The sequence below is a fragment of the Phyllobates terribilis genome, unplaced genomic scaffold (genome assembly GCF_046119375.1).
Source record: "Phyllobates terribilis strain yellow unplaced genomic scaffold, ASM4611937v1 Scaffold_1__5_contigs__length_1240528914, whole genome shotgun sequence".
Taxonomy (NCBI): domain Eukaryota; kingdom Metazoa; phylum Chordata; class Amphibia; order Anura; family Dendrobatidae; genus Phyllobates; species Phyllobates terribilis.
The window spans coordinates 854,217,033-854,231,089 of record NW_027362761.1 but is presented as its reverse complement, the minus strand read 5'-3'; the positions used below and the strand labels follow the sequence as shown (position 1 = coordinate 854,231,089).

The window sequence follows — 14,057 nt, the reverse complement described above, 5'->3', positions numbered from 1 at the left end:
GAGGAGTGTGGCGCCGGAGTACACATGTGCCCATACTGCGCTGTCCGGTGCCATTTTGTTGAAGACACACTACAAATGTGCCTTCACTAAAATTGCGCCGGATAGCACGCTATGCATCGATTCTGGCGCCGCACTCCTCACCCGGCACTAATAGAGGCGCCGCAGCAACACTCCTCCGGGTCAGGTATGTACTTAAGGCGCCGGAGATCGCGATATGCGTTCATTGCCCATGCATACTGTGATCTCCGGTGCCATATACTCCTCTTACCTGTAACGGCTGGATGCATTCTTCTGTCGGGAACCAGACTGCGCAGGCGCATCACGCTTGTGCAGTCTATAGAGGCTTTGGACAGAAGGACATATCCCTGGTTATATTATAGATACTGTGTATATATATATAGATATATTTCTATATCTATATATACTGTATATAAAGTATATATGTATATATTTATGTATGTAAGTGTATATATACTTAACACACACAGAAAGAGCAACTGTGTCTGTGAATCCAACACTGGACTGAGGTAAAACAGTTGCTTGTGGCTTCAGCGCCATATGGTTGTGTCTTGTGCTTTGGGCACCTCACTCTCCTCCTCCCCCTCTCTATAGAGGATATTAGAAGTTGTAACCTGGCGCCTCACTGTATTGGCAGTAAGCCTTACTTTGAACAAGGCAAATTTAAAAAGTTCTTTCAGTGTCAATGGTAAGTTCAGGAAGCAGGGTAGGGGAAGAAGTGGATCATAAGTGGAGAAATAAGCATATTTCTGTAAGATATATTATAAGTTTATTATATTCCCTTGTACTATTGATTTGTGCAAAGCTTTTTGAAACCACAGTGACCGTCTAAGCTTTATTTTCAATGACTGAATGGATTATTTATCTATCTAATAAAACCTTGGAACAGAAAAGTATACACACCTTGCTGGAAGTCTTGTTCTGTTCTCTGATTATAAATCTGTCGCTATAACGTACAATTTACATGTCTCATTATGAAAAATTGCAAAACAAATGATATTGTGTTGCCTTGTCAACTACATATTTTCCTATTATTCATAAGGTGACTTTCCTGACTACAGGCCATTATGCGAACAGCTCTGCGCTACAGATATGCAATTGTATGTGTTGTTTAGAAACTGTAGTGATTTCATTTTTTCATTTGTACATGTTATAATTATTTTACCTTTCTTTAAATTATATAGGTTAAGGATAGGATTGAAGAACCATACAAGCGTCAAAAATCTTCTGTATTTTCATCAGGAACAGAAAGGCTGAGTACCCAAATAACTGTAAAGGTAGAGTATTTCCTCACATCTTTTACATAGGTTTATGTCATGTTTTTTTTTTTAGTTATCATTAATGGGCAGTTAAAGCGTTTGTCCACTACTGGTTAACCCCTTCTTAAAAGGAACCTGTCACCTAGTAAAACGCTATTTACCTGCAGATATGAGGTTAATCAATGCTGACCGGCTACCTTACTGAAAGTATGACTACCAGATAAAACGAACTTATTTGCCCCCCAGGGAGCCATTGGCTTTCATCATGTGGGGCGTGCACATTTTGGTTCCCGTCATCGTTCACAGCGTTGTTCACTATACTGTAAGCGATGTCTGATGCCCCAGCACTTCTATTGACAGCTAGCTCTGCAGCGCAAACACTTTTTTTTTTTGCATATACTTTACTAGTCAATTTTTACATTTGTACACACCACAACAATACAGCACTGTTATGAGTGCTGGCTTTTTGGTCTTTTATCTACATAGCATTCCTTAGTTTATCATTTTTGGAAAAGGAGTTGAATTTTGTAAAAAAAAAAAATAGAAAACATTTCTTTTAAATTTAGACATTTAACTGTGCATGTTTGTTTTGCACACCTGTTTTACTAGCCCAATTTGACAACCATACACACCACTCTATATATACTATACATTATACTATGGCCCACTGCCACATTTTGCTTTCAGTATGTGTACTTACCTACTTAGAGTTTCTTATTATGTCCTTTTTGGAAAGGGGTGAATAATTAGGGATGAAAAGATTGTTTCAAGTTAGTTATAATGTTGTACACAATGTATGGTAAAAAAGTGGCAATGGATAGGGTAGTGTAAAATTAAAAAAAATCATGCCATTGCTAAGAATATGGGTGCCACTAGCGGCAGCAGAGGCACCCCCCTCCACCACTGGCACCAGCTGTCTAGGCAATACTACCAAACTCAAGCCAGAATCAGCCTCATCTACCTATGGCAATCATGTTGATGGTGTCACGTCAGTAACTCGCAAGCCTCCTCAGCGCCGCCCACCTCACCATGGTCACCATTCAGTGTCTCCTTGCATCAGGTCGACTCCCTGAGGTTTGCTCCTTGCAGAATTCCTCTGCACAGCTGCTACAGCATGGTGTTTCCATTTGGTCCTGTCTGCAGGAATTTAACCGTGCTGTGTCCTGCAGAGATCTGGCTCCCTGGCCTATCTCATGCGAGCACACATTATATTAGGAAGCTCCTTCCATCACTCCTTGCTCAAATGTTTGGTTCCTACCTTGTAGTCCTTGTTCATGCTCGTTACTGTATTTCGCTTCCTGTTACCGACCCAGCTAGTTTTCCTGTCTTGCCTGACATCTCCACTCTTGACCTCGGATATACCTTCTGATCCTGTGCTGTCTGCTCTGACCTCGGACCCACTGACCACGTTTTGTCTGTGCCCTTCTGTACGTCATACCCGTGCTTCTGACCATCCAGTCAGCTGCTGCAGACCTGGAGACTGCCCTGGAGTGATACCTGGTGACTACCTGTGGCCAAGCCTATCCTCACCATCAGAAACTGTAGCGAAAACCAGGTAGTCTCTTAGTCACACCCTTCCAAGGTAAGCCCGGCCCTTGGAGCAGTGGGTCCACACCCACCAGCATTACAGGTGGGCAGGGAGCAGAGTGTGTTTTGGAATACATGGCACATTACATGTCTTAGTCATAGCAGGATGATGTTACCTCTAATGCCACAGCCCCACTATCAGTATTTGGTCAGTATTTTTTCTCAGTAGTGGGAGCCAAAACCAGGTGAGGAACAGAGAAAAGGTATAATAGAAACAAGTCACTAATTCTGCATTTATCACCCACTCCTGGTTTTGGCTCCTACTCCTGATAAAAAATACTGACCAAATACTGACCAAATGCCGATAGTTGGGCCGTGGCCTAACAGTGTTCTACACAAAATGGTCTGCCTCATCACAAATGAATAAGAGGGATAATATTTGGACCATTTTTAATTAAAAAATAAAACATGAAATGTCTGTCAGTGCTCTATTTTATTAAATAGTTTGGTGGTTACCGCTGGGTTACCATCTGTTTCTATGGAAAGGTCATTTTGATATTACTTAGATTGCCTTTCTGTTAAAGAGATTGGAAGGGGTTGGATACAATTCTAGGAAATTTCAGAATGTCATATACATATTTTTACGGCAATTAAGTTACCTATGATTCAGGTCAAATAATTTACATAGTATCATAGTTTTTAAGGTTGAAGGAAGACTAAGTCCATCTAGTTCAACCCATAGCCTAACATGTTGATCCAGAGGAAGGCAAAAAAAACCCCATGTGGCAAACACTAAGCTCCACATTGGGGAAAAAAATATTTCCTTCCCGACTCCATACGACAATCAGACTAGTTCCCTGGATCAACGCCCTATCAAGGAATCTAGTATATATAACCTGTAATATTATACTTTTCAAGAAAGGCATCCATGCCCTTCTTAAATTTTAATAGTGAATCACTCATTACAACATCATGCGGCAGAGAGTTCCATAGTCTCACTGCTCTCACAGTAAAGAATCTCCGTCTGTGATTATGATTAAACCTTCTTTCCTCCAGACGTAGAAGATGCCCCCTTGTCCCCTTCTCTGGCCTCAGAGTAAAAAGATCAGTAGACAGGTCTTTGTACGGTCCCCTCTGTAATAAAATTGTCCTCCTCTGTATTGATTACCCTGCAGAGTTTAGTGTCATCTGCAAATATTGAAATAATACTCTGTATGCCCCCTACAAGGTCATTAATAAATATGTTAAAAAGAAGGGGGCCCAATACTGACCCCTGTGGTACCCCACTGTTAACTGAGACCCAGTCTGAGTGTTTTCCATTAATAACCACCCTTTGTTTCCTATCACTGAGCCAATTCTTAACCCACATACATATATTTTCCCCTATCCCCATTGTTCTCATTTTATGTATCAACCTTTTGTGTGGAACCGTATCAAAAGCTTTTGAAAAGTCCATATACACAACATCCACTGCATTTCCTTGGTCCAGTCTGGAACTTGTCTCCTCATAAAAACTGATCAGATTAGTTTCACAGGAACGGTCCCTCGTAAACCCATTGGGTCATTTGTCGCAAAGCAAATTTTTGGGAAAAATTTACTAAACCTGGTGCATTTGTATTTCAAAAGGTTTGTTCATCTATAGCAAATACCATACATGTTTATTACACACTAATAGAGAACCTGACAGATGATATATGCTGCATGATGCACAGGCAGCATGCCTCAAACATGACTCAAATAGCTGCATGATTTCAGCCATATATGTTTAACTCTGCAATGCTGCGGCGATTCAGAGAAAAGCATAGTTCAATCGCGCCGAGGACCGAGCCACATGGGAGATTAGTCGTACAGGCATGTCCCCGGTGGCTTCGCTCCCTTGTAGTGACAGATCTCTCCCTGTGTGAAGGAGAGTGCCTGAAACAAGCTGCCTGTACATCGGGCAGCATGTGTCTGCTGTCAAGTTCCTTTTAATTTGTTGTCCGAATTAAGGGACAACCAGGGAGGGAAAGGAAACAGCTTCAGAATTTGCTACATATAGTGATAAATGCACTGCAATTTTCTCCTTGTTTGCAAACATCTTAAATGAACCCTGTCATGTAAAAAATACTATTAACCTCCACATATTGGGTTAATCTGCAGGTTAATAGCGTTCTGAAGCCGTGCAGCTCCTCTGCTGTGCATCAGTGCAGAGCCGGCTGTCATTCAGTGTCCGAGCGTGATTACAGCTGCTGCCCACTATGTACTGAGCAGTGACTGAAAATGCACCAGCCGCGCCTCTATGACTGAAAATTGGAGGCTGCCAGGAAGAATAAAGTTAATTTCCTCCCAGGAGCCGGGCATGTAATCTGGCAGGTTCACTGCAGATTAATAGTGTTTTTTTACATCACTGGTTCTCTATAAAATTATATATAGGTGCATCTCACAAAATTAGAATATCATTAAAAATGTATTTCAGTTCAATATAAAAAGTGAATCTCATATATTATATAGAGTCATTACAAACAAAGTGATCTATTTCAAGTGTTTATTTCTGTTAATGTTGATGATTATGGCTTACAGCCAAAGAAAACACAAAAGTCATTATCTCAGTAAATTAGAATACTTGATAACAGTTTGAAAAATGTTTTTAAATTCTGAGTTGTTTTCTTACTGAAATGTATGTTCAGTAAATGCACTCAATACTTGGTCGGGGCTCCTTTTGCATCAATTACTGCATCAATGTGGCGTGGCATGGAGGCGATCAGCCTGTGGCACTGCTGAGGTGTTATGGAAGCCCAGGTTGCTTTGATAGCAGCCTTCAGCTCATCTGCATTGTTGGGTCTGGTGTCTCTCATCTTCCTCTTGACAATACCCCTTAGTTTCTCTATGCGGTTAAGGTCAGGTGAGTTTGCTGGTCAATCAAGCACAGTGATACTGTTGTTTTTAAACCAGGTATTGGTGCTTTTGGCAGTGTGGACACGGGCCAAGTCCTGCTGGAGAATGACATTTCCATCTCCAAAAAGCTTGTCGGCAGAGGGAAGCATGAAATGCTCTAAAATTTCCTGGTAGACGGCTGCGCTGACTTTGGTCTTGATAAAACACAGTGGACCTATACCAGCGGATGACATGCTCCCCAAACCATCACTGATTGTGGAAACTTCACACTAGACCTCAAGCAGCTTGGATTGTGGCCTCTCCACTCTTCCTCCAGACTCTGGGACCTTGATTTCCAAATGAAAATTGGAACTCTGGGACCTTGTGGAGTGTGTCAATGACTGCCTTCTGGACATCTGCCAAGTCAGCAGTCTTCCCCATGATTGTGGAGCCTACTGAAAGAGACTAAGGGACCTTTTTAAAAGCTTAGGAAGCCTTTGCAGGTGTTTTTTGTTAATTATTGTAATTTACTGAGATAATGACTTTTGTGTTTTCATTGGCTGTAAGCCATAATCATCAACATTAACAGAAATAAACACTTGAAATAGATCACTCTGTTTGTAATGACTCTATATAATATATACGTTTCACTTTTCACTTTTTGGATTGAAGAACTGAAATAAATTAACTTTTTGATGATATTCTAATTTTGTGAGATGCACCGGTATATAAGTTAAATGCTATGGACACTGTTGACATAGAAAAAATTATTCTACATAAGCTAGTGGTCATCATTTAGCTAATAAAATTGCATTAAGTTTCAGCCCACAACGTTCATTCTTTTCAGAATTTCAGACCCCTCCCCTTTACCTTGAAATGCATTTTGCAGTGTGCTACAACTTTTACATTTTTGTCTTGTGGGAATGCCCTTTCAATAATATAGGCTGGATGTGAGGTCTATGTGTAGCCAAGTTAGTGCTATCTTCATTAACTCATGTATTATCACAGCTTCTATTGTGCACTTATTGCCTCTTCACTTGCTCTCTTCCTTTCTTATAGCCTGTTTTTACTGCCCTCATTGAGACTATACTTGCTTTCCCCTCTGTCCACCTTGTGAAGAACTTAGAATAAATCAATACTATTATAATCATGTTAGAGATATATGATTTTTATTTGTAAAGTGATTGCCATGCAGCTCTATGTGCCTCAATGGACTGTGATTTTTTTGCGTGTTTTCCTATCAGAAAAAGTGTGCGTAGCCCCCGCCATTGGAGTTCTGGAAAATATCATAAATTAATTCCCAAGATATAAGTTTAAGCAAACTTAAGAAACCTTTTTTTTGTTATGCATAAATGTTAGTGAATAAACCAAAATGTACATCCAAGCAAATGCATTATGTGAAAAAGTCAGAAATTATCTCTGGCACAGCCATATGCAACAGTTGATAACAATTCTTTGAACTAGCCTGAAGCTAAACATAGCTATACAAGTTAATCCTATTTAGACTTTTTCAGAAGAATCGGAAATGACATTTTAGTTCTACTTCTATAAACTCATTTTAATTGTTCTACTTTTCCCCAAGGAACAATTATTCATCGTAAGAAATGCTAGGCTTTGCAGATTGCTTTGTTTGGCATGTTGTGCAATTCTTTCTACACTTTTTATTATAAATAAATGAAAGGTAATATACATCTCTACAAGCTATGTAATAATATGCTTCTGACATCTTTGGTTTCAGATGGAGATTTAAAGAAGAGAATTTATTCTTCTCTTTTTAATGGAAATATTCAGTCTTTTCCTATATTCTAACAACTGTCCTCTTGTGTCAAGGGGCGGAAATTTTATTCAGCTATCAATCAATTATAAATTCTGGGAAAGCAAATAAGCTGATAGCATGGCCGCCATTACTGCTTCCCCAGGGTGTTGTCAACCATTTTCCTGAATGGAACCAAATGAAAAATTACAGTATGCACTAATGCAGAGAAGGCAGTCTCTCGCTATATATACAGTAAGTAGGGAGATTTGTCATTCTGGGCTGAAAAGTTGGGCATTTAAAAAGGAAATGTTATGGTTAATTCTGGCTGAACTTGGACCAAGTATTTGCCACTCACATTTAAACAGTGATGCTGAATGTATAGATCTCTATAGCTATACTCTTACATATGCTGGTCAATGTGAAAAAGTGTGTACTGCAGGATCCAGTTGTTCTAAAAAGCATAGCTTTAAATACACTTGAGGTTAAAGGGGTATTCCCATCTCAAAGATCCTATCCCAATATGTAGTAAGTATAATAATAATAATAATATTAGCAAATACCTCCAATTAGAAATGTAGTATAGTTTTTCTGATTCACTATGTCTCTTTCCTCATGTTAAGGGCATTGCAGGTTCTTAGGTATCCATGGTTACGACCACTAGCAACTAGCTAACTGTTACTATATCAGTCGACGTAACCATGGATACCTAAGGTCCTGCAATGCCCTGCACATGAGGAAAGAGACATAGTGAATCATAAAAACTATACTACATTTCTAACTGGAGGTATTTGCTAATATTATTTATTATTACACCTACTACATATTAGGATAGGATCTTGGAGATGCGAATACCCCTTTAAGGTATACTGGTGTAAATTGGCCACATTTACGCACCAAAGGACACTCTTTTGATGTATATCTGCCAAATGTAAATGAAGCATACTGTAACTGCATGTATATAAGTTGTATTTTTAAGCAACTGTTTCACTAAAAAAAACAATAAAAGATTATAATCGCCTATTTTAGGACTGCCCCTCATCTGTCCTGCTGCAGCTCCCTGCCTGGTCCTTCGATCTTCTCTCTGGAATCTTTGTGTTAGGACTTACACAGTCATGTGTGATGTACATTGTGTTCAATATGACCTTGTGCGGCCCAGTCAGTGCCGAATCAGGCAAATAAATCCGAAATCAGGTAACTGAAGCTGGCAGGATCAAATGATCTGACCAGCTTGAGAGCATCATGAGCAGATTCTAAAGCATAGAGCCTACATGCGGCATGCACTCCTTACGTGGGTAAACAGACACTCTAAGACCACAGATTGGCTAAGTAACCAGCTGCCCGCTATGGATTTAAAATGCACTGCATTCTTGAGAAAGGAAATGATTTTTAATAATAGGTAAATTACAAAGTTGCTTGTTTTTCCATTTAAGAAATTGAGATAACCAATATAATGTCAGTCAATACAAATGGCTATATACACACAGAGACCTGTTCTACCCTTCCTCACATAGTTGAAGGGCTAGTCACAAAAGAGAGCTCTAGTGAACTCAACAAGCTGTGTACATATAGGAACTACACATGATTTGATTTATTTTTTTTTTCATTTACTGATATAAGCAAAATCTTAAAGGGTACCCATCCGTTAACACAAAACCTGTAGAAAGTCAAGTTAAAACTGCTTTTGGAGCAGTTCTCAGTCTAATAAAGCCTTGACCAAAAGTGTTGGCACCCTTGAAATTGTTCCAGAAAATGAAGCATTTCTCCAAGAAAATTATTGCAATTACACGTTTTATTATACACATGTTTATTTCCGCTGTGTTTATTGGAACAACACAAAAAAACTGAGAAAAAAAGCCAAATGGGATATCATTTCACACAAAATTACCAAAATCGGCCAGACAAAATTGTTGGCACGCTCAACTTAATTATTGGTTGCACACCCTTTGGAATAAATAACTGCAATCAAGCGCTTACTATAAACATCAACCATCAACAAGCTTCTTAAAACTCTCAACTGGAATTTTGGACTACTCTTGTTTTGCAAGGTGCTCCAGGTCTCTCATATTTGAAGGCTGCCTTCTCCCAACAGCAATTTTAAGATCTCTCCACAGATGTTCAATGGGATTTAGATCCAGAAATAGAAAAACTGTTAGAACCTTGCTCTTAGGTCTTTTTTCCGTTGCTGGTCACATGACCTTGTTGGCCTATTTAATCCTGCTCCGCCCTTCTGGCTTTGCTGGACTTCATTGTATATCTACTTTCTAGCTAGCCTGTGCTCTGTATCTAACTCTGTTAGTTTGCTTGGTCTACGGACCTCTATGTTCTATCTATTTTGTTTGTTCGTCTGTCTGCTACTATTTCTGTTAGGAGGTGTCCCATATTCCTCCCAGTCCTTAGTACTTGTAGGGATTCCCTCCCCACATCTATAGGTCTCCGTACAGACTAGATTAGGACTTTAGCAGGTCTGATCGCAGGATCAGGTTCCCTGTTACATCGTAGGGATTCAGCTGAGTCCTATAGTAGGGACAGATCTCCTCTCTTTCCTTAGCTTTGGTAGCAGAACATAACAGTAAGTCCAGCCTGCAAATTCTCTAAGGAAAGATTTTTTTTGTTCCATCATGGTGTCGGTTCAGGATTTGGCTAAACACCTGCAGGGACTCTCTCTGGAAGTGGCCGAGCTCCGTCAGCACGTGAGTAACTGTCCTGGAGCATATTTCTTGGAGCCTAAGGTATGTTTGCCGGATTTATTTTTTGGTGAACATCGAGAATTTTTTTCATTTAAAAATGCTTGCTTATTGTATTTTCGTTTGAGACCCAAGTCCTCTGGGGATGAATCCCAGCGCGTAGGGTTCATAATGTCACTTTTGCGCAAAGAGCCTCAGGAGTGGGCCTTTTCTTTGCAACCTAGTGATACATGCTTCAGATCAGTGGATAGTTTTTTTTCTGCTTTAGGACTATTATATGATGATCCTGACCGTGTGGCATCAGCTGAGACTGAGTTGAGACGTTTAAAACAAGGATCAGGTAATGTGGAAAAATATTGTACTCATTTTCGTCGTTGGTCCACTCAAACAGGGTGGAACGATTCTGCTCTGAAAAGTCTATTTCTTGCTGGGCTCAGTGAAAGGGTTAAAGACCTGCTAATTGCTTATCCTACACCTGAGGATTTGCAACAGGCTATGCAATTAGCTATACGGGTGGATAGAAGACTGCGTGCTAGGGTTAATGAGAGCAAATCATCTGCTATGTCAGTTTCTGGTTATGATAATGTGTGTACTAACAGTGGTGAACCGATGGAGATTGGATCGGTGGCACCTCGCTCTCAAGAAAAAGACCGTCGCTTTTCGGAAGGCTTGTGTTTCTATTGCGGAAAATCTGGTCATTTGATTAAAGGCTGTGAGCTTCGTATGAAGAAAGAAAAAAAAATGGTCAGTCACGCCCGTATTGCCTGTTTAAATTCCAAGGGTATATTTTTAGCTGCTTTCACGATTGCTCAGGAAAAATTAATGGAATTTCGGGTGTTTGTTGATTGCGGGTCTACACTGAATGTAATTGATGGGGGATTCGTGGAAAAACTCAATTTAAAACCTGAACCTTTATCATCCCCCATTTCTGTGGTTTCTGTGGATGGCTCCCCTTTGAAGAATATTACTCTCAAGGTCAGTGAATTTCCTCTCACTATTAATGGTGTTCACCATGAGAAATTGGATTTGGTAGTGTTGAATAACTTGCCTTCTCCAGTAATATTGGGTTTGCCCTGGTTAAAATTTCACAATCCTGTACTGGATTGGTCTACCAGTGAAATTAAATCCTGGAGCCATAAATGTTATGACAAGTGTTGTAACGGGCGTATTGCAGCTTTGGATAGGGGAGAATTGCCTGTTCCTATTCAGGATTTTTGGAGAGTTTTTTCTGAGAAAGAATCGCAGGTTTTGCCTCCCCATAGAGACTATGATTGTTCTATTGAATTTGTCCCTGGAGCGACTCTTCCTAAAAGTCGTTTATTTAACCTTACTATTCCTGAGAGGAAGGCTTTGGTGGAATACATACAGACAAGTTTGGCCGCCGGTCACATTAGGCCCTCTAAGTCTCCTGTGGCGGTTGGATTTTTTTTTGTAAAAAAAAAGGACGGCGGTTTACGTCCTTGTCTGGATTTTCGTGAGATTAACAAAATTACGGTACGCAATCCTTACCCACTGCCATTGATTCCTGATCTGTTTAATCAGTTATTGGGGGCCAAGTGGTTCTCTAAAATTGACCTTATGGGGGCATACAATCTGTTGCGCATGAAGGAGGGTGATGAATGGAAGACTGCTTTTAACACTCCTATGGGTCATTTTGAGAATCTGGTTATGCCTTTTGGTCTTACTAATGCTCCTGCATTTTTTCAGAATCTGATTAATGACATCCTTAGACCTTTGATCGGTAAAAATGTGGTTGTGTATTTGGATGACATTTTGATTTATTCGCCAGATCTGGAGTCTCATTGGTGGAGCGTGCGTGAGGTATTACAGTTATTAATGGACAATTCGCTTTTTGCTAAGCTGGAGAAATGTGAGTTCGCTGTACAGAGAATTAGTTTTTTGGGCTACATTATCTCCAGCAAAGGTTTTGAGATGGATCCGGTTAAGGTTCAGGCTGTGCAGGAATGGCCTAGGCCTATTGGTTTGAAATCGATACAGAGGTTTTTGGGTTTCGCCAATTACTATAGAAAATTCATAAAAAATTTTTCTAGTATTGTCAAACCTCTGACTGATCTCACCAGGAAAGGTGCTGATGCGGTTCAGTGGTCTTCTGAGGCCATTGAAGCTTTTGTGTATCTCAAGGAGAGGTTCACCTCTGCTCCCATCCTTATGCAGCCTGATGTTACTAGGCAGTTTTTGGTTGAGGTTGATGCTTCCTCTGTGGGGGTTGGCGCAGTATTGTCTCAGGATAACGGGGATGGATTACATCCCTGTGCCTTTTTTTCAAAAAAATTTTCGGAGACTGAACTGAATTACGATATTGGTAATCGGGAATTATTGGCTATTAAACTCGCATTTGAACACTGGCGCCACTTCTTGGAAGGTGCGGAATTTCCCGTTCAGGTTCTTACGGATCATAAAAATCTGATATATCTTGATGCTGCCAAGCGCCTGAATGCCCGTCAGGCTAGGTGGGCACTGTTTTTCTCGCGGTTTAATTTCTCCGTTACTTACATCCCTGGTACTAAGAATGTTAAGGCGGATGCCTTGTCTCGCAGTTTTTCTCCCATAGTCGGTGCTGAGAAAGAGGAAAACATTTTACAAGAAGGTGTTGTGATAGCTGCTTTAGACTCCGTTTTGGAAGATGAGATTCTTAAAGCTCAGGAGAATGCCCCATCTAACACTCCTCATGGGAGGTTGTTTGTGCCTGGGACCTTTAGGAGAGATTTGTTTGTTGAGTGTCACGAATCTCGGTTGGCAGGTCATCCTGGAATCTCTGAGACCAAGAGACTGGTGGGTCGCAGTTTTTGGTGGCCTGGATGGCAGAAGGAAGTCATTAAGTGGGTGCGCCAATGTACTATATGTGCTAGATCTAAGTCCTCACATACTCCTGCTGCGGGGTTGCTTTGTCCTTTGGAGGTCCCCAGTGCTCCTTGGACACATTTGGCTATGGACTTTATAACTGACCTTCCCCCCTCTGAGGGTTTTACTGTCATCTGGGTGGTCGTGGACCGTTTTAGCAAGATGTGTCACTTGGTTCCCTTCGTCAAACTGCCCTGCGCTAAAACTCTCGCTAAGGCCTTTGTCAAGGAAATTGTCAGACTTCATGGCGTTCCTACTGACATTGTTTCTGATAGGGGTCCTCAGTTCGTGGCTCGTTTTTGGCGTGCCTTTTGTGACAGGTTGGGAATTCATTTGTCGTTTTCATCCAGATATCATCCTGAATCTAATGGCCAGACAGAAAGGAAAAACCAGGATGTTGAGCAGTTCTTGCGTTGTTTTGTGGCAGACAATCAAGAGGGGTGGTCTGAGTTTCTGCCACTTGCCGAATTTGCTCTGAACAATCATACATCTTCTTCTGCTGGTTGTTCGCCTTTTTTTTGTTGTTCTGGGAGACATCCGTCGTTTGGGTCGTTCTCCAAGTTGGGATCTGCCGTGCCTGAGGAGGAGAATTTTTCCGGTGATTTGGAAAGAGTTTGGACGGATGTGCGTGGTAATCTTCAGGAGGCCAACAGAAAATCTAAAGACTACTTTGATAGGAAACGACAGGAGGTTTTGTTCGCTGTTGGTGACATGGTTTGGTTGTCCTCTAGGAATCTGCGGTTGAGGATTCCTTCTAAGAAATTGGGTCCCAAGTTTGTAGGGCCCTTTAAGGTGCTTCAGGTTGTCAACCAATCTGCTGTTAGGTTGGAGGTTCCTACCTCCTGGAGAATTAATCCGGTCTTTCATGTCTCTCTGTTAAAAAAAGCTGTTGTGTCGGATGGTGACGCCTCTGCCTCTGTTCCTCCGGTGGTGGAGGACGGGGAATATGAAATTTCTCGCATCCTTGACTCTAGACGGTATAGAGGTAGTTTGCAGTATCTTGTGGCCTGGAAAGGTTTCGGACCCGAGGATAACTCTTGGGTGAGGTCAGATGATGTTTCCGCGTCCAGACTTATCAGAGCGTTTCACAGGAGATTT

General features: G+C 40.9%; 1 protein-coding gene across 1 annotated transcript in view; it reads left to right on the top strand.

Moving 5' to 3' along the window:
* The window catches only part of STPG2 (sperm tail PG-rich repeat containing 2), a 1,485,896-nt gene that overhangs the window by 515,613 nt on the left and 956,226 nt on the right, over positions 1-14,057 (top strand). Inside the window, exon 11 of the mRNA XM_073638559.1 lies at positions 1,203-1,295. Within this exon, the coding sequence (XP_073494660.1) occupies positions 1,203-1,295 (93 nt within the window). The remainder of the gene's footprint in view (positions 1-1,202; positions 1,296-14,057) is intronic.